This window comes from Sorex fumeus, unplaced genomic scaffold (assembly GCF_029834395.1).
Source record: "Sorex fumeus unplaced genomic scaffold, SorFum_2.1 ptg000135l, whole genome shotgun sequence".
Classification (NCBI taxonomy): Eukaryota; Metazoa; Chordata; class Mammalia; order Eulipotyphla; family Soricidae; genus Sorex; species Sorex fumeus.
Genome location: NW_026606192.1, coordinates 517,122 through 542,881, shown reverse-complemented (window position 1 = coordinate 542,881; position 25,760 = coordinate 517,122). Strand labels below are relative to the sequence as shown.

Sequence of the window (25,760 nt, the reverse complement as noted above, 5' to 3'; positions counted from 1 at the left end):
GAGTGAATGGGGGGTCACACTCACACAACCACACACACAACGCGGACACACAATCACACCACGGACACACAAATCCCGCGGACCCACAACGTCGCACACACACCGCGGGCACAGGCTCAGCGTGGACACACGCGTTGTTGCACAGTACCCCCACGGACACACACACACACCACACACACACACCCCCACACACAGAAGGCGCCAGGTGAGCAGCAGGCCGAGCTGGACGCGCTGCGGGGCCCCCACGGGCGCCTCAAGGTGGACAGCGGGGAGTGAGTGAATGGGGGGGTCACATTCACACAACCACACACACACACAACACGGACACACAATCACACCACGGACACACAAACCCCGCGGACCCACAACGTCGCATACACACCATGGGCACAGGCTCAGCACGGACACGCGCGCTGTCACCCCCCCCCCCATGGACACACACTACGGACACCCACACACCCCAGACACACACTGCAGAAGGCGCCGGGTGAGCAGCAGGCCGAGCTGGACGCGCTGTGGGGCCGCCACCATGAGTGCCTCAAGGTGGACAGTGGTGAGTCGAGGGGGTCACATACACATGCAACACACACAAACACATGCCATAGACACAGACCCTGACACACGTACCATGGACACACAGTCACACTTGTGAGGTGGACAACGGTGAGTCGGGGTTGCAGGTTCATGCACACACGCACACTGCACACAGAGTCACAGAAAGTGGACAGCGGTGAGTGGGGGTAGGGGTCCTCACACAGTCACACACACACACAGTCACACACAAACATGCAAGGGGGACAGCAGTGAGTGGAGGGGTCGCGCACACTGAGTCACACATACACACCATAGACGCACACGGTGGACAGCAGTGATTCGGGGTCATGGTCACGCACACTCACCGTGCACACACCATATACACACATGCAAGGTGGACACCAGTGAGTTGGGTTGTGGGTTCACCCACACACACCGTGCATTGTACACACTATAGACACACACATGTTGGACAGCGGTGAGATGGGTCACGGTCACACACACACACCGTGCATACACACACACACTCAAGGCGGACAACAGTGAGTCAGGTTGCCCGTTCATGCGCACACACCGTACACACACACACGGTCACACAAACATGCAAGGTGGACAGCAGTGATTGGGCTCGCCGGGCCCCACACACAGTCGTGCACATACTCCACGCACATGCACAGGGTGGACAGTGGTGAGTGGGGGTCATAGGGTCTCACACACACAGTCACACACACAATGTGCACACTCTGTACACACACATACACACAGGGTGGACAGCAGTGAGTGCGGGGGTGCACAAGCCACACGCAGTCACTCACGCACACAGCCGTGCACAGTCACAGTCACGCACACATGGTCACGCACACAGTCAACACACATAAACACACTCGGCCACACACAGTCCCACACTGACACACTCGCACACACTCACATGGTCACACGGTCACACAAACCATACACGCTGTACACAGAATACACACAAGGTGGGGTGCAGTCTCGCAATCACATATACTCCATAGGCACACTCACCGTCACACCACACACACACACACTACACATCCACCAAGGGGAGCGTAATGAGTGGGGGGTCACGGATGTGTACACACTCACCATACACAAACACGCCGTACACACACACACTCACACCGTACACCCACCATACACGCACGTACCTCAGACACACATCATACACGACACCCACGGTGCAGAGACACGGTCTGAGGTCTGCCCTGGGCGCCGGGTCGGGGTCAGGCCGGGGGTTGCAGTAGCCCTGCCGTGACCCCCGCCTGCTGCGCAGAGCAACAATACTTCGAGATCGAGAAGCGGCTGTCGCACACCCAGGAGCGGCTCGTCGCCGAGACCCGGGAGTGTCAGAGCCTGCGGCTGCAGCTGGACAAGCTCAGTGAGTCCCGGACGCGGGTCCCGGGGGGCTGCCTGTGTGGGGCGGGGGTGGTGGGGACCCGGAGCTCAGGGGGCCGGAGGGGCGGGTGGCGCTGACCCGTGTGGCTGTCGCCATCGGCTGGGGTCGGAGTTATTGCTTATTGTTGTTTTTATTATTATTGTTGTTGTTATTACTTGTTTTTTAAAGTGTTGATTTTGGCTTTTGGGGTCCCACCCGGTGATGCTCAGGGCTGACTCCCGGCTCTGCCCTCAGGACTCCCTCCTGGTGGTGCTCGGGGGACCCTAGGGGATGCCGGGGATCGAACCCGGGTCGGCCGTGTGCCAGGCCAACGTCCTCCCTGCTGTGCTATTGCTCCAGCCCCTATGGATGGATCAGATATTGATCAAGGTGCTGAACTGGGTGACGGACCCAATATTATTATTATTATTATTTTGCTTCTTGGGTCCCACTCGGTGATGCTCAGGGCTGACTCCCGGCTCTGCACTCAGGGATCACTCCTGGCGGTGCTCGGGGGGACCCTAGGGGATGCCGGGGATCGAACCCGGGTCAGCCGCGTGCCAGGCCAACGCCCTATCTGCTGTGCTATTGCCTAGGTGCCTGGTTCATCACTCTTGATTGATTGATTGATTGATTCCTTTTCGGGTCCCACCCGGCGATGCTCAGGGCTGACTCCCGGCTCCGCACTCAGGGATCCCCCCTGGCGGGGCTCAGTGGGGGGACCCTAGGGGATGCCGGGGATCGAACCCGGGTCGGCCGCATGCCAAGCCAACGCCCTCTCCGATGTGCTATCACTCCAGCACTTTTTTTTTTTTAATGATTGACTGGCTAAAAGATGCCATAAGGGAATTTGTCGACTAACAGGGTCACGCGGTGAAGTTTGTTCTAGAAATGACAGCGATGCGCGTGCGCGCGCGTGTGTGTGTGCGTGTGCGCGCACACGTTTGGAATGGGCTCACGGGGCAGCCCAGCGCCTCTCTGGGCCCACGCGGTGGTCCTGTGAGGTGTTGACTGTTGATCGCGTTTTGGCTCCTCCCAGGCGGCCAGCTGAAGGCCGTCACAGAGAAGAACAAGGAGCTCGAAGCCGCCCAGGACCGCAGCAATGCCGTCCAGGTAAGCGGGGGCAGGGACGGACGGGCAGTGGCCGCCACGGGGGCCCGATCGTGCAGGGGACAGGCCGGGAAGACCTGTGGGGTGCTCTGCCCCCGTGGGGGCTCTTCTCTGAGTGCAGTTGGGTGCCGGGACGCCTTTCACTCTCGCCTAAGAAGCTGCGAGTTTCGAAACTCTTTGGCTGTTTTTTTTTTTTTTTAATTTATAATTCTGTCGGTTCCCCTTTTTTTTTTTTTTTTTTGGTCTTTAGCGTCCAGCGTTGTGGAATGTCCCGCTGCGTATGAGCGCTGCCAATTGCTTTTTTAATTTCTCCCCTTTTTTTGATTTGACAGAGGTTGTAGAGGTTTGGGATATAGGGGTTTTTTTTTTATTTGTTTGTTTGTTTGTTTTTGCTTTTTTGGGTCACACCCAGTGTTGCACAGGGCTGACTCCTGGCTCTGGACTCAGGAATCGCTCCTGGCGGTGCTTGGGGGACCCTGTGGGATGCCGGGGATCGAACCCGGGTCGGGCGCATGCCAGGCCAGCACCCTCCCCGCTGTGCTATTGCTCTGGCCCCCTTCCTCTTTATTATCGTTGTTGTTGTTGTTATTATTATTATTATTTGGCCTTTTGGGTCCCACCAGGATGCTCAGGGCTGACTCCTGGCTCTGGGCTCAGGAATTTCTCCTGGCGGTGCTCAGGGGACCCTATGGGATGCCGGGATCGATCCCAGGTCGGCCGCATGCCAGGCCAACGCCCTCCCCGCTGTGCTATTGCCCAGGTCCCTGGTTCCTCATTCCTTATTGATTGATTGATTGATTGCTTTTTGGGTCCCACCCGGCGATGCTCAGGGCTGACTCTGCACTCAGGAATCACTCCTGACGGTGCTCAGGGGACCCTATGGGATGCCAGGAATCGAACCCGGGTTGGCCACGTGCAGGGCAAATACCCTCCCCGCTTGGGCTATGACTCCAGCCCCCGTTTTTGTGTCCCCTCTATCTCTCTCTCTCTCCTTCCCTGCTCCCTGTTCTCTGTGAGAATTATCAAATGTTGGAGGTCAGGGCGCTTGCCTTGCAGAAACTGAGCCAGGTTCAACCCCCTGGACTCCAGAGGCTGCCCCCCCATCCCCAAGCACCACCAGGAGTGATTCCTGAGCACGGAGTCGGGAGTAAGTCCTGAGCATCGCCAGCTGTGACTCAAAAAAAAAAAAAGAGGAAAAAAGGGGGGAAAAAACCCCAAATTATCAAATGTGTCCTTACTATGGCCTGGCAGCGTCCCAGATTGTGTGAGACGCTCGGGGCACCGGTGAGTCCCTGCTGGAATCGACTTCCTTTGAGCAAGAATGGGAGCCGACGGAGAGTGCCAGGGGGTTGCTGGCCGCCTGCCTGGCCCTCCATGCAGTCAGACCTAGAGGCTCTGTGTACCCGCGCAGGCCACGAGACACAGGCCACTGCTTTTTGCCGATTTGCGTTTGATCGGTGGTTAACCGACAATTTCATAATAAAAGAAATAACTGGCACCATCAAGTCTCTGCAAGAAAAAAAATTTGTGGGGCTCGAGCGATAGCACAGCAGGGAGGGCGTTTGCCTGGCACATGGCTGACCCGGGTTCAGTCCCCGGCATCCCCTAGGGTCCCCCGAGCCCCACCAGGAGTGATTCCTGAGTGCAGAGCCAGGAGTCATCCCTGAGCATCGCTGGGTGTGACACCCCCCCAAATATTAGTTAATTAATTTTTTTAAAAAATGATATGAGGGGCTGGAGCAACAGCACAGTGGGGAGGGCGTTTGCCTGGCATGTGACCGACCCGGGTTCGATTCCCAGAATCCCATAGGGTCCCCTGAGCACCGCCAGGGGTGATTCCCGAGTGCAGAGCCAGGAGGAGCCCCTGTGCATCGCCAGGTGTGACCCAAAAAGCAAATTAAAGAAAAGAAATTTTAGTTCATTACAGAATAAGAGTTAAAATAAAATGCAAACAGACCATCCTAAAGCGTACATCAGCAGAAGTGCGTCTCTATATCCATCAAGCTCGACAACTTACGAATGATCAGAAAGATCATTTGAGGGGGAATAGAAGTTGAAAACCAGGAAGCCCTAAGCGGCAAGCTGCAGGGTGAGGTACTGCTCCCCTCGTAATTACTGAGAAGAAGATGCAGGTCAGAGGACACGGCGCCGCTTCTCACGTACCCGCGTTGGCGTCGGTTCCTGTCTTCAGGTCCATCTGGCAGGAGGACCTTGCAACGGGCACTTGGGACTTCAAAGCAAAGCACGTGAAGCCTTGCCGAGCAATTTGACTTGCCGAGCAATTTGGCGGGAAGTTCGCGTTTTAATTCTGCGTCTGACTTGTTTGAACCCAGGGTGTTAAGTGCAGTGAGAGTCATAAAAATTACTATTTTTTTTTTCTTTTTGGGTCACACCCAGCGAGGCTCAGTGGTTCCTTCTGGCGGTGCTCCTGGGACCCTGTCGGGTGTCGGGTATCGAACCTGGGTCGACAGGTTTGCAAGGCAAACACCCTACCCGCTGTACTATCGCTCCAGCCCTCATAAAACTGTTTGATGGCAGAAAATTTAGATGCCTGACATGTAAACATAACTAAGAACACTCCTGCATGAAAAAAGTGATGTCTTTCACGGGACTGGGAAAAAAAGATTTTTACAGAGTCCAAAAGTGAGAAGACATTGGGAGGTTCCAGGTAATTTTAAAAACTTCCTGATCCGTAAGTTAGAGAATACCGCAGATTCGAACCCTAGCCCAGCTGTTACGGACGAAAATGATGGCGATTGTGTTCGAGCGAGCGCCTTCATTCATGGGTCAGTTTGATTTTTTAATTTCCTCCCTCCTGTGACAGAGCCAGTTTACAAGGACGAAGGAAGAATTGGAAGCCGAGAAGAGAGACTTGGTCAGAACCAACGAGAGGCTGTCTCAGGAGCTGGAGTACCTGACAGGTAAGGCCGGGGAGGGGGTGGCTTAGGCGTGGGGACCGGCCCCAGGGGAGAACAGGCCAGGATTAAGAAAAGAACCGGAAACAGAGAGAAAAAAAGACAGGGGTCAGCCATACACAGCCTGAGAGCCCCGAGGACCTCAGGTCTCAGTGTCGATCAGAGTCTCAGCTTTCGGGATTGATCAGAACCTCAGGGGAGCGACAAGACGTTCTTCAGTTGGATTCCGCTCACGTGTCTGAGGGGGTGGGTCAGGCATCAGCACGGGCATCGGCGTGGTTGGACATGAACGTCAGCAGGCTCTGACGCAGAGCTTCCTGCAGGGGCGGTTCCTGGAGTCTGGCCCACCCCCCGCGAGGGGGGTCCCGTGCTCTTTGTCCTCTGCGGAGATTATCAGGGTGACGGCCTCTGCAGAGGGTGATGGATCGCTCTGTCGAACTGGGTGTCGTTTCGGCGAAAAACACCCCATGTGCAGATGGGCACCCTGGTCATCCAGAAATACTCTCTGAGGACCTGGATTACAGTGTGGATGGGTTGACGTCCTCTGTGGGCACTCACTGGGGTCTGCGTTCCTTGTTGCACCACCGAACAGTGGCCAGGACGGGGGACCCACCAGCGGGCGCTCGGCTTGTGGGCGGGTTGAGAACCTGTTGTCTAGAGGCCTGGGGGACTGTGTTCAGCTCTCAGAAACACACACACTGTTTGCTGCCCGGAACGGGACCGGTGCAGAGGGGGCTTGCACGGAGTATGAAGTTATAGAGTGGGAGCATGCCCTCTGGGGGTCGGCGTCCCCACGACCGAGGGTGGGGGTGGGGACCCTGGTGGTGAGCTTGGTGTTGGGATTGTGGCAGGATTGCAAATACGGAACATCGGCCAGAAACTCGGGTTGAAGGCTCTAGAGGCGGGAGTGTCTTTGCCCGTTCGGGTGTGCGTGGGGTCCGCAGTCCCAGGTAACGAGGAAACTGTGTTTCTCTAGTCTCAGGAAAGGAGTCTAAGTCATAGTATTGAGCCGGCGGTAAAGCGAGGAATCGCTCCAAGCCTGGCGTTTGTTAGCAAGAAAATAATAAAGTTGTGTGTTCTGGCTCTTGGACTGGGACGGTTTGACGTGTGTCGGTTGCGTTGTACATCAGCAAGGGGGTTGTTTGTCTGGCGCCTCTGTATGTGTGTGTGTGTGTGTGTGGCCGGCCACCGGCAGTCAGAACAATTAATTTCGCATATGCAGGGTGGTCCAAAGGGTTATTTAACAATGAAAACAAAGAATCTTTAGGTGGATGTTACGAATTTCAATGTGAATTTTGAAAAATTTGTCCTTGAGAAACTTTTTTTTTTAAATAGTCGCTGGAACTGCATAATTGATTGACTACGTGAATTTTAAAATTTTAACTGAGTTTGCGATGAAGTGTGGCAGAAATGTTGAATTGAGGGCAGCCGATAATAACAGCTGTATGAGATAGTGTCCTAACAATGCACTTTTTTTTTTTTTTTGCTTTTTGGGTCACACCCGGGGATGCACAGGGGTTTCTCCTGGCTCTGCGCTCAGGAATTACCCCTGGCGGTGCTCAGGGGACCATATGGGATGCTGGGAATCGAACTCGGGTCGGCCTCGTGCAAGGCAAACGCCCTCCCCGCTGTGCTATCTCTCCAGCCCCCAATGATGCACTTTTGATCGGTTTTCCTGAGCGTCTGTCGTTCTCAAACTTTTCCCATTTTCTTTTCAGAGGATGTCAAGCGTTTAAATGAGAAACTTAAAGACAGCAACACCAGCAAGGGGGAGCTTCAGCTAAAACTGGACGAGCTTCAAGCTTCTGATGTTTCTGTTAAGGTAATTGTTTAGTAAGTGATATATCGACAAAGTGTTCTCTGAAAGCAAGAATTCCCAAGCACGGTGCTGCTTTTCCTTGGCTCACCTAAAAAAAAATGAAATTAGAGGCAAAGTCTGTACAGTGATGAGATATCTAATTTTAGTGAATTTAACATTCAAGCAACTTAAATGATTTGCTTGTCTGATACTTTATGTTCTTGCGGTTTTCGTCAAATAATTTCTGCCAAGGAACCGTGCGGGGGGGGGTGGTTGGGAAGATAGGACCATGGTGAAGGCCCGGCCCGCCGCCCACCCTGGTCTCATCCAGGCACTGTCTCTGGTCCCCTGCACAGAGCTGGGGTCTGGGGAGCAGGCCCTGCCCTGCTCTGTAGGGTGTGGTCCCAAACCAGGGAAGGGGGAAAATCCAGTCACATCCTGGTTCCTCTTAAGAGTCGAATTGTGCTGTGTGTGTCCTGTAGAAACAGACAAGCATTTTGACTATATAGACATAGATTTTTTTGTCTTTTTGGGTCCCACCCGGCGATGCTCAGGGCTGACTCCCGGCTCTGCACTCAGGGATCACTCCTGGCGGTGCTCGGGGGACCCTAGGGGATGCCGGGGATCGAACCCGGGTCGGCTGCGTGCCAGGCCAGCGCCCGCCCCACACTGTTCTATGGCTCTGGCCCCTCGGGGTAAGATTTTTTCAGTGTTGAGACATGCCCGAGAGGGCCTGCCAAGTGGATGCGACCACCCTGTTCTAAACTTAACTGGGGTCCCCAGGGCCCAGCACCTTCCCTCACACCCAGAGTGCAGCCAAGATCGCGCCGTTCCTGGTGGTGGTCCATCCTCCTCCGTTGAGTGGTTCGAGGTGTCCAAGACCTCATGCCGGGGCCCCAAGCACCCTGCGTGGCCGCCTCCCACCCCCAAGCCCTGTTCCAAATCTTTTTCCCACTGCTCTTTGCTTATTTATTTTGGGTTACATCTGGTGATGCTCAGGGCTGACTCCTGGCTCTGCACTCAGGAATCACTCCTGGTGGTGCTCGGGGGACCCTAGGGGATGCCGGGGATCGAACCCGGGTCGGCCGTATGCCAGGCCAACAGCCCTCCCCACTGTGCTTTCGCTCTGGGCCCTTGACTATATATATATATTTAAATTTTTTTATTAGTGACAAACCATGAGGTACAGTTGTAGACTTACAAATTTTTGTGCTTGGGTTTCAGTTATACAATGATCAAATACCCATCCCTCCACCAGTGCCTGTTTCCCACCTCCACGGATCCCAGTATCCCTCCCACCCCCCCATACTCCCCCATCCCACCCTGCCTCTGTGGCAGGGCATTCCCCTCTGTTCTCTCCTTTTGGGTGCTGTGGTTTGCAAAAGAGGCATTGAGTGGCCATCATATTCGGTCTCGAGTCTACTTTCAGCATGCTTCTCCCATCCTGGGAGGATCCTCCCAGCACCCTTTACTTGGTGCTCCCTTCTCTATCTGAGCTGCCTTTTCCCCTAGCATGTGCAGCTGGCCTCCAAGCCATAGAGCAAACCTCCTGGTACTAATCTCAGCCACTCTTGGGTGTTAGTCTCCCATTTTGTTGCTTTATGTTCCCCAGATGAATGCATCTTTCTATGTCTTTCCCTTTCTTTTTGAGCTTGACAATATTTTTAAGTAACGTATTTAATACAGAGTATAATACATCTGGTGTTTGCTTCAGTACCGGGAAAAACGCCTGGAGCAGGAGAAGGAGCTGCTGCACAACCAGAACACGTGGCTGAGCACGGAGTTGAAGCAGAAGACAGACGAGCTGCTGGCCCTGGGCCGGGAGAAGGGCAACGAGATTCTCGAGCTCAAGTGCAACCTCGAGAACAAGAAAGAGGAGGTGCGTCTCGGGCCGGGCCTTGGGGTGGCCGTGGTCCAGGGTTCTGTGCTGTCCCTGCATCAACGCAGAGACTTGGCTCTGTGGGGTCTGTGGGCAGAGAGCCAAGAAGCGTTGGGTGTGTTGGGAGTGGGGACCCTGCGGGGATTGCCGAGCGGTTCTCGGGTTTGCACACGAGCCCGTGTTTTCCGCGAAGGCGCCTGCCGCCTGGGCGTGGTTCTGTGCTCGGTGCGTCCCGTCCTGACCTCCTCCTCCTCCTTCCTGGGTCCCAGGTCTCCCGGCTGGAGGAGCAGATGAGCGGCTTGAAGGCGTCGAACGAGAACCTGCAGAAGCACGTGGAGGACCTGCTGGCCAAGCTGAAGGAGGTGCGTGCCTTCTCTTAACCCCCGTGCTCATCTTCAGTCACGATCACGATCACGACCGTCCTGTTGTTCGTCGATTGCCTCGAGCAGGCCCCAGTAACGTCTCCTTCGTCCTAGCCCTGAGATATTTTAAAAGGTGCCATATTCAAGGCTCTTTCAGGGCTAGAAGAATGAGACCCACCATTGTTACTGATGGTATTTGGCATAGTGGGTACACCACGGGGAGTTTGCCAGACTCTGCCATGTGGGCAGGTTACATTCGGTAGCCTGCCAGTTTGTCCAAAGTAAGAAGGAGATAATAAGATGTCACACGGCCGCAAATGCGGCCACGCGGTTCCTGGAGCTGTGTTTTATAGTCTCTGGGTCTTGGCCGTTGATGGGATTACACGGCGCCAGGGGGCCAGTTGGTGGGTGTGACCCCTGCCTACTGGAAGATAGAGGGTTTGGGTGGAGGATGCTCAGTCCCGATCTGAGCAGCCTGGGAGATCTCAGCCCCGGGACCCGCATGCCTTTGTTCCTCTGCCGGTTCCTTCATGCGTGTGGAGAGTGGTCTCAGCATGGTGGTGGCTGGTTCTGCTCATCTTCAGTAGGGATGTTTTTAGGCCTTTTCCCTCCCCTGGGTTGGGGGATGCGTGTTAGGGCCCCTGTGGGCTCGCGTGGGACCCAGGTTGTATCTCTCACCTTTTCCTTTGGTTTCTGTCTGTGGCTTAACCGTCAGTTCAGGCACATACCTGATCCCCGTGCCCAAGACCCCACATGCTTGCCGGTGGCCAGGCCCCCGGGGGCAGAGCTGTAGGGTGGCCCTAGGGCACGGACTCCCGACCCCCCAGCGAGCCAGTAGGGCTCTTGTTACTGGCCATCCCCGGGGCCCTGGTTTGACTTCCTGTTTCATTTATTACTACTATTATTATTATTACTATTGTTGCTTTTTTGGGTCCCACCCGGCAATGCTCAGGGCTGACTCCTGCCTCTGCACTTAAGAATCACTCCTGGCGGTGCTCAGGGGACCTTAGGGGATGCTGGGAATTGAACCCAGGTCAGCCGCGTGCAAGGCCAATGCCCTCTCCGCTGTGCTGTTGGCTACAGCCCCTCACATTATTATTATTAATTATTATTGTGTTACTATTTTTGGGTCCCACTGGCAATGCTCAGGGCTGACTCCTGGCTCTGCACTCAGGGATCACTCCTGGCGGTGCTCGGGGGACCCTATGGGATGCCGGGGGTCTAACCTGGTCGGCTGCGTGCCAGGCCAACGCCCTCCCCGCTGTGCTGTTGCTCCGACCCCCTAAATTTTCTCTTTTTTTCTTCTTTGCTTTCCACCCGGCAATGCTCAGGGCTGACTCCGGGCTCTGCACTCAGGAATCACTCCTGGTGGTGCTCGGGGGACCCTATGGGATGCTGGGGATCGAATCCGGGTCGGCTACGTGCCAGGCCAGTGCTCTCCCTGCATGCTATTGCTCTGGCCCCTGACTTCCTGTTTTAAATCTGGGCCGTGGGTGACGACGGCTCTTCCCGTGAGGCTCTTGTTCTGAATTGTGTGTGTTTCCCGCCCCCCATCAGGCCAAGGAGCAGCAGGCCAGCATGGAGGAGAAGTTCCACAATGAGCTGAACGCCCACATCAAGCTCTCCAACCTCTACAAGGTGCGCCCGGCCTCCCGGCCACCTGCCGGCCCTCGTGCCACGCCGGGGGGGGGGGGGGGGGGTGCGGCCAGCCTGGCGCCAGCAGCGGGGCTCACGCGTGTCTCTTGCAGAGCGCGGCTGACGACTCGGAGGCCAAGAGCAACGAGCTGAGTCGGGCCGTGGATGAGCTGCACAAGCTGCTGAAGGAAGCGGCCGAAGGTGCTTCGGGGGTGGTTGGTGTGGGGGGGACCCGGAGGGACGGGGGTGGGGGGATCTGAACCAGTGTGGTACCTTGGAATGACGACATCCTCTCGGGGGCCAGACTATAGGCAGTGGGGGTGGGGGGCTTGCCTCATGGGGGCCAAACCAGCTTCATCCCCAGCCCCCCGTGAGGTCCCTAGAGCCAGGTCAGGCCCGGCCCGGGAGAAGGCCCCGAGCACCATCAGGTTTAGCCCAAAACCCAAAACGGGCTGGAGTGAGAGCACAGTGGAGAGGGCGTTTGTCTTGCACGCGGCTGACCCGGGTTCGATTCCCAGCATCCCCTAGGGTCCCCCGAGCACCGCCAGGAGTGATTCCTGAGTTTAGAGCGGGGAGTCAGCCCTGAGCATTGCTGGGTGGGACCCAAAAAGCAAAAAAAATGAAGGAAGAGGAAGGAAGGCAGGCAGGGGGGCGGGCGGGCTGGAGCCATAGCCCAGCCTGGAGGGTGTCTGCCTTGCACACACCAAACTGGGATTGATCCCCAGCATCCCCTAGGGTCCCCCGAGCCTTCCAGGAGTGATTCCTGAGTGCAGAGCAGGGAGTCAGCCCTGAGCATCGCCGGGTGGGACCCAAAAAGCAAAACAAAAAAAAAGTTCGCCCCATTCGCAACGCTGGATTTCTGGTTTACACAGCTTCACGCTGAGATGTACGGATCTTAAGTTTCCGTGGGTTTTACCTTCCCTAGGGTGGGGCCGTGGCTGGCAGTACTGGGTCACGTGCCTGGGTCGCACCAAGGCTCACTCAGGTGACCCGTGTGCTCTGCTACCCTGCCCCCTCTCAACTCCCCTCCATCATGTGCGTCTTGGGTCGCTCCCTCTGGGGGTGACCCGAGGGGTCTGAGCGGGGTTCAGCCAGGCCCACTGCTCACACAGCCTGTCCTCGCTCCCTGGTGCCCTGGTCCTTTGTCCCATTCGATTCTTCGGTTTTAACTGGCAGGGGGGCTGTGCTCGGGGCATCCCCTGGCTCTGTGCTGGCTCCTGATGCGGGCTGGGGGTGTTTCAGGGGATTGAACCCCAGCCCAAGTCTCTCCCGCCCCCGAGAACGGTTTTCCGAATCCTGCCACCTTCCTCTCCAGCACTCGGGTCTTTGCTAGTCACGTCCCGCGTTGCCAGCTAGTGCTTTCGACGTGTTTTCATCGGTGAAATAACGGAAATATCTGGGGGCCCTTAAGGTGGGCCTGAAATCCCTGGGAGTGTTTGTGATTCTTAGATCAGGTCGTGGAGACGACCACGTGTCCTCAGGACACGGCCCCCGCGGGAAGCGTCTATGGTCGGGCCTGGTCTGTTGGCCTGGTTAGTGGGAGCCCCCGTGCTAGGCCCAGGTCTGGACCCCGAGCCTCTCGCGGTGTGTTTCTGTGTTTCCTCCTGGATAAGGACCCTCGGGCACAGGAACGGGGTCTCGGGGCCGGGCCACTTGGGCAATTGGGAGTCCGGCGGGGAGGGTGTCTGCCGCGTGAGCAGCCGTGAGCCCTGAGTGCCGCTGGCCAGGGCCCCCGGTGGGCATGCCCGCCCGCCGCTGTCGGTGACCCCCCGTGGGTGATTTTCCTTCCCCCAGCTAATAAGACGGTGCAGGACCACCTCCTGGAGGTGGAGGGGTCCCGTGACCAGATGGAGAAGGAAATGCTGGAGAAGATCGGGAAGCTGGAGAAGGAGCTGGTGAACGCCAACGACCTGCTCTCGGCCACGAAGCGCAAAGGTAGGAGCGTTTGCGGGCGGACGCTGGGGCCTCGTCCTCGGCCTGTCCCAGGAGGCTGAGCTCCAGCTGCACCTCGGGGAGGTGTGGGGGACCCCCGCTCAGCCTCCCGATCTGTTGCCGCAGGCGCCATCCTGTCCGAGGAGGAGCTGGCGGCCCTGTCCCCCACCGCGGCCGCCGTGGCCAAGATCGTGAAGCCCGGGATGAAGCTGACCGAGGTGGGTGGCCGCTTCCCGGGGCGGGGGTAGGGGGTGGGCTCAGGCCCGGCCGCCTGACGAGGGCCCCAGCTGAGGCGGCCTCTGCCCCCGCAGCTGTACAACGCCTACGTGGAGACGCAGGACCAGCTGCTCCTGGAGAAGCTGGAGAACAAGCGGGTCAACAAGTACCTGGACGAGATCGTGCGGGAGGTCGAGGCCAAGGCCCCCATCCTGAGGCGGCAGCGCGAGGAGCACGAGCGGGCGCAGAAGGCCGTGGCCAGCCTGTCGGCGAAGCTCGAGCAGGCCATGAAGGTGGGTCTCCCCGCGGCCGCCCCCCAGACGTGCTGCCAGATTGTGGCAGGGCACCTGAGCCGCAGGGAGCTGGGCACGCACTCCGCACACGCGTGTGAGGCCCCGAGAGACCGGAGTTCGGTCCTCTCTGCAGCTCACCCTGCAGGGTGCTCAGGACGATCTCCAGGGTTCTCGGGCCGGGCCAGCGGCTCTCCTGCTCCTCCGTGCCAGGACTCGTGCTGAGCTCTGTTGGGTTTTTTGCTTTTTGGGTCCCACCCGGCGATGCTGAGGGCTGACTCCTGGCTCTGCACTCAGGAATCGCTCCTGGTGTGTGAGCGGTGCCGGGGTGACCCGCAAACATCCTTCCCATCCTAGGGAAGAAGAGGAGACTCGGGTCATTTGGCAACTAGCGTTACTGCGACAGTTCCACAGATAGCACAGCGGTAGGGCGTTTGCCTTGCACGCAGCCAACATGGCCGACCCGGGTTCAATTCCTCCACCCCTCTCGGAGAGCCCGGCCAGCTACTGAGAGTATCTCGCCCGCACGGCAGAGCCTGGCAAGCTCCCCGTGACGGATTCGAGATGCCAGACACAGTAACAACAAAGTCTCCAATGGAGACGTTACTGGGCCCGCTCGAGCAAATCGATGAACAACGGGAGGACCGTGACCACAAGTTTTAAGGAAATGCCGTTCAATCAATCTGTAGCTACTTTTCTGAGCTGACGGTTTGGACTAGAGAGAGGTTGGGCCAGGCCACCTCTCACAGCCCACCCAGCCCGATTCCCCTGCCTGTCTGTCCGATCCCAGGCGCTGCTGGGGGTTTACTCCCGAGCACAGAGCCAGGAGTAAGCCCAGAGCACCGCCGAGTGTGGCCCGAGCCATCCCCCATCCTCAGTCTCAGTTTTCTTTCTTTCTTTCTTTCTTTGCTTTTCCTTTCCCGGTCTTCCTTGGTGAATTGTCAGGGTCTTGCCCTGACAGAAGACCGACTTCCGCCACCTCACCCCAGCCATGGGAGAGCTGGAAGTCGGTCCCTTGGTCTCGGTAGATCCCCATGGGTTTCTCTGCTGTTGGGAGTGAGCGAGCACTTTGCACGGAGTTTCCGGTACGCAGGGGAGGAGAGGCTGAGAATCAGACAGCGGCAGCTGATGGCAGGGCAGGGCCCGATGGTGCCGTCACCGTGTGCACGTCTGATAATAAAATTCCCTCCCGGTTTTCCTCACTCCCTGGTCCGCTTGGGGGTCAGGTCTGTGCTTTCTCCTCGCACTGGGAGTTCCTGGCCCCTCTGCCAAATCGCTTCTCTTGGCCGCCTTGTAGATGGATGCCATTGGGTTTTCCGAGTATCTGCCTGCAGGGCAGCGCAGACTGGCCCCGGGGCAGGGCGGACGCACAGATGCTCAGTGCAGCCTGAGGGCTCAGCAGTGTGTAGTGCTCTCTTAGGTCAGGGTCCTGAGCACGGCAGACCCTGTGCCGCTGAGCTTGGCGGGGGTGGCGGCGGCCTCTGTGGGCTCCTTGTCCTCCGACAGTGTCGTGGTGAGCACTTGGCCAGGAGTCCTGGTCCACGCATGCTCATCTCTGGTGGCAGCGTGGACAGAGCGGTCTGGTGTGTCTGGCCCGACCCCTCTGCTGCCCAGGAGGGTCCCGTTCCTCCCACTGGGCCGAGGCCCTGGTGGGCGTCTGACCGCGTGCGTGCCCGGCAGGAGATCCAGCGGCTGCAGGAGGACACGGACAAGGCCAACAAGCACGCGTCTGTGCTGGAGAGGGACAACCAGCGCCTGGAGGGCCAGGTCAAGGACCTGTCCCAGCAGGTCAGCCCCCGCGGGCTCCCCTGGTCCCCTCCCTCGGGGTGGGTCCCGGGTCTCCGTTGGCGTCAAGGCAGGCGGGAACGGTGGACGGTGGATGGGGACGGTCCCCCACCCCGAGCCTGCCCCTCCCTCCCGCAGATCCGGGTGCTCCTCATGGAGCTGGAGGAGGCCCGCGGCAACCACGTCATCCGCGACGAGGAGGTGAGCTCGGCCGACATCAGCAGCTCCTCGGAGGTGATCTCCCAGCACCTGGTCTCCTACCGCAACATCGAGGAGCTGCAGCAGCAGAACCAGCGGCTGCTGGTGGCCCTGCGGGAGCTGGGCGAGACCCGCGAGCGCGAGGAGCAGGAGACAGCCGCCTCCAGGCGAGGGGGGTCGCCCCCGGCGGGAGGGGCGGGTGGGGGTCGGCCTCGCCCTTCAGGGAGAAGCACGCAGGCCCCGTGTAGAGGGGGATCTGCTTTCCGGCCAGCATGTGTCCGTGCTCCGGGAAGAATGGCCAACGAGAAGAGTTTGGGCGGGTGTGGCTGCAAGATTTGGCCGTACCGTGGGGGCGCAGCTTGAGTCCTGTGCTGTGCTTCTAGAAGGTTCTTAGCGTAGCAGGGGATGGGAGGAAGGGCGGGAGCCAAAGCCTGGGGCTCTGTGATCCACACGAGGCCCGGTCACTCGGCGGGGCCCAGCCGCCTCGGGTTGGCTGACTGACCCTGCCTTATTCCTGGGGGTTGGCTGGTGGATGCTGCCTTTTTCCCCGGGGCTGGTCGACTGATGCTGACTATTTCCCCTGGGTTTGGCCAGCTAATTGGCTGTTTCTCCAGGTGTTGGCCAACTGATGCCTGCTGTTTCCTCTGCGGTTGGCCGACTGATGCCGGCTGTTTCCCGGGGGGTTGGTCAACTGATGTTGGCTGTTTCCCCTGGGTTTGGCTGCCTAATGCCGGCTGGTTCTCTGGCTGTTGGCCGACTGACGCTGGCTGTTTCTCTGGGTGTTGACCAACTGATGCTGGCTGCTTCCCTGGGCCGGCCGGCTGACACTGCTTCTCCCCTCAGGATCTCCGAGCTGCAGCTCCAGCTGGAGCACGCCCTGGGCGAGCTGGAGCAGCTGCGGGAGTCGCGCCAGCATCAGCGGCAGCTGGTGGAGTCCATTGTGCGCCAGCGCGACATGTACCGCATCCTGCTGTCGCAGACCACGGGCGTGGCCATCCCTGTGCAGGGTGAGGCCGGGGGCCGGGCCAGGCCGCCTGCAGGCCAGGGTGTTCTGGGCGGCAGAAGCCAGGAAGTGAGCGCGTGGGTCTCGGTGATGCGGCATCCGCCTGGGGATGGGCCACGGGTTGGTGGTGTGATGAGGACTGCAGCCTCGTCCCCACGTGCGCGCCTGCGGTGGGACCTGCTCTGGGGTCACCGCTCAGGTTCAAACTCTGGCCGAGACTGCAGGTTAATATTCCCCCCCAACCCTTTCCTGAAGCCTCCAGCCTAGACGAGATCTCGCTGGTCTCCACGCCCAAGCGCCCGAGCACAGCTCAGGGTTCGACCACGCCCACGCCAGTGTCCATCGCCGAGCCCACGGAGGCCGTGGAGGCCAAGGCTGCTCTGAAACAGGTACAATTGCACACAGATGGACACATGCTCGCATACACCCCTACACTCGATACACACGCACACTCGCCACAAATAAACACGTGTACACCTCACACACACATGCACACACTTACACCTCACATGCATGCAACCCACCACATGCATACGCTCTCCACATGCACACACATACATCTCACACCCCACATGTGCACACAACACACACACAATCATGCACACACGCAGACATGTGCACACACATGTGCCCACACACATCTGCACACACATACACAAACACGCATACACCTCACACGTGCACATGCGTACACCTCACATGCGTACACCCCACCACACACACATACTTTCTTCACATGCACACACACACGCATACACACACGTACATGTCACACCCCACGTGTGCACACAACATGCACACATGTGCACACAAATATATGTGCCCACACACATGCATACACCCCACCACACATGCATACACTCCCCACATGCACACACATATGCATACACACACATACATATCACACCCCACAAGTACACGCAACACACACGCACATACACATGCACACGCGTGCGCACACACAACACAAGCACACACATATATGCCCACACACATCTGCACACACATACATCTCGCACCCCATGTGTACACACAACATGCACACACACATATATATGCCCACACGTATATATGCCCACACACATCTGCACACACATCCAGCTCACACACATGCACACACATGCATACACCTCACACACGCACGCGCATACAGCTCACACACGTGCATACACCCCCATCACACACGCATACATTCCCCACGCACACACACGTGCACACCACTGCCCTCAGTGCCTGAGGTCGGCCGGCGCCCACGGGCCTTCGTCCTCCAGCTGCAGGAGATCTTCGAGAACTACAAGAAGGAGAAGGCGGACCACGAGAAGCTGCAGAACGAGCAGCTGGAGCGGCTGCAGGAGCAGGTCACGGACCTGCGCTCCCAGAACACCAAGATCTCCACGCAGCTCGAGTTCGCCTCCAAGCGGTGAGGGGGGAGCCCGAGGCAGGCCTGGGCCCCGCCCGGCTCCCCGGCGGGGGTCCGGGCGCCCGAACCCTCCCTCCCTGACGGTGTCGTCCCTCGTTGGGGGTGACAGAGGTGCTGCGGGGCCAAGGTGCTGCTGTGCCGTGGGCGCTCGGGGTGGCCCATTTCTCAGCACCGGGTCCGTCTCCTGTCCCTGGGGGCGTCGGTGGGAGGGGGCTTGGGCAGCTCCCTAGTAAGGAGACAGTTTTTGGTTTTTCTTGCTCGGGAGGGACCTACCGGTCCCAGGGGGGGTGTTTGAGAAGTTAGTGCCAGAGGGTGGAGGGAATGTGAATTCTTTTTTTTTTTTTTTCCTTTTTTGGGTCACACCCGGACATTGCACAGGGCTGACTCCTGGCTCTGCACTCAGGAATCACTCCTGGTGGTGCTCGGGGGACCCTAGGGGATGCTGGGGATCGAATCCGGGTCGGCCACGTGCCAGGCAAACGCCCTCCCTGCTGTGCTATCACTCTGGCCTGAACATCTTAACTTGTGTGCTATTTCTCCAACCTAATAGCTTGCTTGCTTCCTTCCTTTCTGGTTTTGGGCCACACCTGGCGATGCTCAGGGCTAACTCCCGGCTCTGCGCTCACGAATCACTCCTGGCAGTGCTCGGAGGACCCTATGGGATGCTGGGAATCGAACCCGGGTCGGCCGCGTGCCAGGCAAACGCCCTCCCCGCTGTGCTATCTCTCCAGCCCCGAATTCATTTTTTATATCGAAGCAGAGAGTTTATTTGGGGTTGGGGGGCTTGGGGGACTCCGTTCTAGGTCACTTGCAAAGGAATGTAGCCAATTGTAGTAGTGAATCGGGTTTCAGAGTTACGGATTTGGTCCATTGAACACATGCAAGCCTCGTGATCTTTGTGTTCTACCGCCTGATCAGGCTGGGCTTTCGTCGTTGTTGTTGTTGTTGTTTTTGCAAGTACCTAGCGGCTTCTCCACATTCCAGCAGAATGAGCCGCCCAGCTGAAGGGGCGTCTGTAGCCCCGAATAGTCTTGAAGCTCTCGGTTAGATGGGTTAGTTTTTAGGAAAACGAGAATTGGTTAAAAGAAGAAAAAAATCCACCTAAGCGGCATGTTGATGTCTCACCTCGCAGATTGCCTGTGATGGGTGTCCGCTGTGTATCCGCATTCCATTAGGCTTGTTTTGAAATTGCCGAGGGTTCTTCTAAGTGAGATTTAAAAGCCCGGCCCAGCAGAAACTCGGCCTCTTCTAGAGTTTGAACTGAGCCACGTCCTAAGCTTGGGAGTCCGGCAGAAATGAACCCCTGTGCCCCGCAGCCTTCCCCGAGTCCGTTTCTTCCGTTGAAATCGAGCAGCGAGACCCCCCCCCCCCCGAAGGCTGCGGGTGGGGTGACCACAGAGTGACCTGCTCGCTCTCCGATTCGCAGTTACGAGATGCTGCAAGATAACGTCGAGGGCTACCGCCGGGAAATCACCTCCCTGCACGAGAGGAACCAGAAGCTCACGGCCACGACGCAGAAGCAGGAGCAGATCATCAACACCATGACGCAGGACTTGCGGGGCGCCACGGAGAAGCTGGCCGTGGCCGAGGTGGGTCCCGCGGACGCCGCGTGGTGGGGCTGTGAGGGGCTTGGTTTGCGGGTACCCGGGACGTGTCTTCCGTTTACGCAGAAGAGGGGAGAAGTGAGTTGATTGTTGTTTTTTTGTTTGTTTGTTTCTTGTTTCTTTTTGCTTTTTGGGTCCCACCCGGCGATGCTCAGGGCTGACTCCCGGCTCTGCACTCAGGAATCACTCCCGGCGGTTATTGGCGGGGGGCCCCTATGGGATGCTGGAAATCGAACCTGGGTCGGCCGTGTGCCAGGCAAATGCCCTCCCCGCTATACTATAGTTCCAGCCCCGGGTTGATTGGGTTTTAAGATTTTCTTACAGATTGTCCATTCCAGACGAAATTTGTTAGTTTCTGGATTTTTCCATATCTGTTTTCACTTACTTTCGTTTTTTTCCTAGTTGGGGGGGGGGGGGGAATACATAAAAACGTCATTCGTGTTTAAGTTGTCTCTCTGACCATGGGCTTGGGTTTTTGGCTGTCAGAGATTGTGCGGGTTCCAGCTCGGTTGGGAATTGCGTGATAGCGATTCTTGCTTCCTGCTGGGGGTCCCAGAGCTCCCACCCTGCAGATCCCGAGCTGGACGGGGCAACCCCAGGGTTGGGGTGCAGTGGGTGTTGGCCCTCCGAGAGGGTGACTTCCTGTAGGTGACTGCCACCCTCCCTCCATGACTGTTCTCATCCTCTGGGTTATTCCTTCCAAGCTGGTCACCGCTGCCCCCATGTTCCCTGTGGAGACCCTCGTGCGCTCGGGAGGCCGACGCGTGGGGCTTGGTCTGTTTCTTCTCTTGGGTTCCGTGTCACGTGTGTGCAGCACACAGCGCTTTGTCCAGTGCGGTGCGATTTGTGACGTGTTGGGGGCATCTTCAGGCGCTCCCTCAGACCCCTGAGACGACAGCGTGGGTGGGAGCAGCCCCGGGGCCCATGAGTACACACAGGTGTGCGGAAGCCCACGGGCGGCATGATCTCTCCCTGGGACCATGCCTTTTGTTTCCTTGGCCCTGATGGGATTTGTCCTGTTTTTATTTTTATTTATTTATTTATTTGCTTTTTGGGTCACACCTGGCGATGCACAGGGGTTACTCCTGGCTCTGCACTCAGGACTTACTTCCTGGCGGTGCTCAGGGGACCATATGGGATGCTGGGAATCGAACCCGGGTCGACCGCGTGCAAGGCAAACGCCCTCCCCGCTGTGCTATCTCTCCAGCCCCTCGTGTCCTGTCTTTAAAGCCTGCTCTGAAGCGCAAGGCCTCTTGAGTATTTATGCTGATGGGGTGATCTTTTACTTTAATCTCTTGGTATTTGGGCTTTTTTTTCCCCCTCTATATCTCAACATAAGAAAGTCACTTAGAGGACTGGAGCGATAGCACAGCAGGGAGGGCGTTGGCCTGGCATGCGGCTCACCCGGGTTCGATTCCCAGCGTCCCATAGGGTCCCCCAAGCACCGCCAGGAGTGATTCCTGAGTGCAGAGCCAGGAGTCAGCCCTGAGCATCACTGGGTGTCACCCAAAAAGCAAAATAATAATAATAATAATAATAATAAAATAATAATATCTGGTCCATCACCCAGTTCAGCACCTTGATCAATATCTGATCCATCCATAGGGGCTGGAGCAATAGCACAGTGGGGAGGGCGTTGGCCTTGCATGCAGCTGACCTGGGTTCGATCCCCGGCACCCCATAGGTTCCCCCGAGCACCGCCAGGAGTGATCCCTGAGTGCAGAGCCAGGAGTCAGCCCTGAGCATTGCCGGCTGGGACCCAAAAAGGCCAAAATAATAATAATAATAATGATAATGATAAGAGTCATGGGACTCTAGACGCATAGTCCAGCGGGTAGGGCATTGTCCTGGCATGTGGCTGACTTGGTTCGATCTCCAGCATCCCATAGGGTCCCCCAAGCACTGTCAGGAGTGATTCCTGAGTGCAGAGCTGGGAGTCAGCCCTGAGCTGGGTGTGACCCCCCTCCACCACCACCACTGAAAAAAAGCAAGAAGGAAAAAACGTCACTTAGTCATATTTCAGTGGGGAGGGCGTTTGCCTTGCATGTGGCCAATTCGGGTTTGGTCCCTGGCGTCCCATAGGGTTCCCGAGCACAGAGCCAGGAGTCAGCCCTGAGCACTGTGGGTATGTCCTCTCCCTCCCCCCCTCCCAAATATCTACCTGTTTCTCTAGGTCGGCGCTAAGCCCAGCAGCGTGTGAGAGGGCGTTGCAGTTGGCTCGGCCCTTCATGCTCTGCCGCGTCTTGTCTGTGTTTGCCTCAGGTGCGAGCAGAGAACCTCAAGAAGGAGAAGGAGATGTTCAAACTGGCCGAGGTCCGTCTGTCCCAGCAGCGGGAGTCGCTGCTGGCCGAGCAGCGGGGCCAGAACCTGCTGCTGACGAACCTGCAGACCATCCAGGTGGGTCACCGGGGAGGCCCCGGCTGCCGTTAACGGTTACGGTTCACAGGGAGCGTGCGGGTGCGGGTCCCCGGTGCTGCCTCCTCACCAGCCGTGTAATGCAGGACTGGCTTTCTCAGTCAGGGACCCAGTGAAACCGTGGGGAGGACGGCGTGGCGGTCTGTCTACAGCTGTGCCCCTGGATTGTGGCAAGACTAACTCTAGTTGTTTTTTTGTTTTTTTTTAATTTTTTTCATCTATCACCATGAGGTACAATTACAGACTTACAGACGGTCATGATTACATTTCAGTCATTCAGTGATCGAGCACCCATCCCTCCACCAGTGCCCATTTTCCACCTCCAATGTTCCCAGTATCCCTCCCACCACACACACACACACACACACACACACACACACTCTCTCACCCCGCCTCAGTGGCAGGTACGTTCCCTCTTACTCTCATCTTCTGGGTGTTGTGGTTTGCAATCTAGGTAGTAAGCGGCCGTCGTGTTCGGTCCATAGTCTACTTTCAGCACGCGTCTCCCATCCCGAGCGGGTCCTCCTAGCACCCTCTACTTGGTGGTCTCTTCTCTGTCTGAGCTGCCTTTTCCCCCAGCACGTGAGGCCGGCTTCCAAGCCGCGCGGCGATCCTCCGGGCCCTTATCTCAACTGTCCTTGGGTGTCAGTCTCCCGTTCTGTGACTTTGTCCCACAGAGGAGTGCGGTCCTCCTATGTCTGTCCCTCTCTCATTTCACTCATTTCGCTCAGCACGTAAATCTAGTTTTTAAACCTTTGCACGTCGGGTCTGACCGACGGCGATGCCCGTCCTCCCCCGCCGCCCTCCATGGATCGTCCGAAACCCTCGTGGATCCGGGTCGTAGCTCTGCAGAAAGCAGGTTGTTGCCCCCTGTGACCCGGTGTCCCTCACGGGGTGGGCCGGAGTCAGCGGGCGCCTCTGCCCTCCGCAGGGCATCCTGGAGCGCTCGGAGACGGAGACCAAGCACCGGCTCAGCAGCCAGATCGAGCGGCTGGAGCAGGAGATCGCGCACCTGAAGAAGAAGCTGGAGAACGAGCTGGAACAGAGACACGCGCTCACCCGCAACCTGGACGTGCGTGCGGCCCGGCTGTGCTCTGGGTTCTGGTCGGGTCGGCGGGCCGCCGTCAGCGCCCTTCCCGCCACAGCCCGGGTCTCGAGCCGGCCCGGCCGCTGGCCTGCAGGGCTCACGGGGGTGGCTTTCCTCTTGCTCCCAGGTCCAGCTCTTGGATACCAAGAGGCAGCTGGACACCGAGGCGAACCTTCACCTCAACACGAAGGAGCTGCTGAAGAACGCCCAGAAGGAGGCCGCGGCCCTGAAGCAGCACCTGGGCACCCTGGAGGCCCAGCTGGCCTCCCAGGCCTCCCAGAGGGCCGGCAGAGGTGCGGGCAGGCGGGGGGATGGCGGAGAGGGGTGGGAGCCGAGTGCTCCAGCTCTCCGCACTGTCCAGTGGAAACGTTTCTGGCGGGGGGGGGGGGGGGGCGGGGGAGGAGACCTTTAGGGCGGGAGACGTCTCTGTCGGGTGAGTTGCCTGGGGAGTCTCTGCTGGTGGTGGTGCCGCCAGAAGCCTGATGTCCCCCGGGGGGTGTTCTGGGCTTGTGACAGGCTCGGGGGAGGATTTCTTCGCCCGAACGTGGGAAGATTTCTTCACTCTCTGTGGGAGTGAGCATCTCAGAGGCAGCCGCTGCGGCTCCCGGGAGTCTCCCTGCTCGGTTTTCTCCCTAGAGGGTTAGGAAGTTAGGTCCGGCGAGTTTGAGCAGCAGGTCAGGGCTCGTGTGACCCCCACCAGCCCCGGCTGGATCCCCGGCATCCCACCCGCGCCCCCCCCCCCCCCCGAGCACTGCCAGAGTGATCCCCGAGCAGAGCCAGGAGCCCTGTTGTGTCACTGTCAACTGTCCTCCCGTTGTTCATCAATTTGCTCGAGTGGGCCCAGTAACGTCTCCATGGTGAGACTTGTTGTGACTGTGTTTGGCATCTCGGAGACGTCCCGGGGAGCTTGCCAGGCTTTGCCGTGCAGGCGAGATATTCTCGGAAGCTTGCCAGGCTCTCTGAGAGGGGCGGAGGAATCGAACTCGGGTCGGCCGGGCTGGCTGTGCGCAAGGCAAACGCCCTACCCGCTGTGCTATCGCTCCAACCCGCCCTGTTGTGTTGGAAGTTTATTGTACATGTCTCTGGTTTCATGGTGATTTATGGAGGCTGGAGCGATAGCACAGCGGTAGGGCGTTTGCCTTGCACGCAGCCAACATGGCCGACCCGAGTTCGATTCCTCCGCCCCTCGGAGAGCCCGGCAAGCTACCGAGAATATCTCGCCCGCACGGCAGAGCCTGGCAAGCTCCCCGTGACGTATTCGATATGCCAAACACAGTAACAACAAAGTCTCCAATGGAGACGTTACTGGGCCCGCTCGAGCAAATCGATGATCAACGGGAGGGCTCTAAGGAGCATGCTGGAGTGATAGCACAGCGGTAGGGCGTTTGCCTGGCAAATGGCCTGCCCAGCTGGCCCTGGTTCAATTCCTCCGCCCCTCTCGGAGAGCCCTGCAAGCTCCCGAGAGTATCTTGCCCACACAGCAGAGCCTGGCAAGCTGCCCATATTCGATATGCCAAACACAGTCACAAGTCTCACCACGGAGATGTTACTGGGCCCGCTCGAGCAAATCGATGAACAGCAGGACGAGAGTGCTACAGGGCTACTCTAAAGAGACGCTTTGGCTTGTGGGCGCAGGGTCATGAAGAGTCGCCCACCCCGTCTCCATGGGGATGCACCTCCCTGTTCCGTGCTAGGAAGGTGCTGCTTTTAGGAACCCCCGTGGCCGTGCTGGTAAGAGCCATCAGGCATGTGGGCCTGTGTGGCATGGTGTGAGCTCTAGGCCAGGTCCTGGGAGTTTGCAGGGACGGGCTCCAGGATCCTGAGCCTGCCCTCGGGCCTGGGCTGCTGGCCTGGCCTGCACCCTCCCGTGTCGTAGACTAAAGACCTCCTTGTTCCCTGCCGTGGGTTGTCTTGGGATGCCCGGTTAAGCAAATGCCCAGTCACACTCTATTTGTGGCCCAAAATAGGAAGGAAAAAAAATAAAATTGTGTGTATATATACGGGCTAGAATGATAGCACAGCGGGTAGGGCATTTGCCTTGCATGTGGCCAACCTGGCCCGACCCGAGTTTGATTCTCCTGCCCCTCTTGGAGAGCCCGGCAAGCTACGGGGGGGGGGGGGGGGGGGGGGGGAGAGCACGCGCCTGGCAAGCTCCCTGTGACGTATTTCATACGGCAAAAA

The 25,760-nt window shown here is 58.1% G+C and overlaps 1 protein-coding gene across 1 annotated transcript in view; it reads left to right on the top strand.

Annotated features, from left to right (window-relative positions):
- Positions 1–25,760, top strand: part of TPR (translocated promoter region, nuclear basket protein) — a 48,667-nt gene that overhangs the window by 1,069 nt on the left and 21,838 nt on the right. Inside the window, exons 3-22 of the mRNA XM_056106619.1 lie at positions 1,829–1,933; positions 2,970–3,043; positions 5,865–5,961; positions 7,674–7,777; positions 9,468–9,632; positions 9,902–9,994; positions 11,552–11,632; positions 11,743–11,830; positions 13,424–13,564; positions 13,688–13,779; positions 13,873–14,070; positions 15,748–15,855; positions 15,991–16,217; positions 16,894–17,057; positions 17,309–17,442; positions 18,325–18,473; positions 19,900–20,062; positions 22,340–22,474; positions 23,424–23,564; positions 23,707–23,872. Coding sequence (XP_055962594.1) covers positions 1,829–1,933; positions 2,970–3,043; positions 5,865–5,961; positions 7,674–7,777; positions 9,468–9,632; positions 9,902–9,994; positions 11,552–11,632; positions 11,743–11,830; positions 13,424–13,564; positions 13,688–13,779; positions 13,873–14,070; positions 15,748–15,855; positions 15,991–16,217; positions 16,894–17,057; positions 17,309–17,442; positions 18,325–18,473; positions 19,900–20,062; positions 22,340–22,474; positions 23,424–23,564; positions 23,707–23,872 — 2,625 coding nt within the window. The remainder of the gene's footprint in view (positions 1–1,828; positions 1,934–2,969; positions 3,044–5,864; positions 5,962–7,673; positions 7,778–9,467; positions 9,633–9,901; positions 9,995–11,551; positions 11,633–11,742; positions 11,831–13,423; positions 13,565–13,687; positions 13,780–13,872; positions 14,071–15,747; positions 15,856–15,990; positions 16,218–16,893; positions 17,058–17,308; positions 17,443–18,324; positions 18,474–19,899; positions 20,063–22,339; positions 22,475–23,423; positions 23,565–23,706; positions 23,873–25,760) is intronic.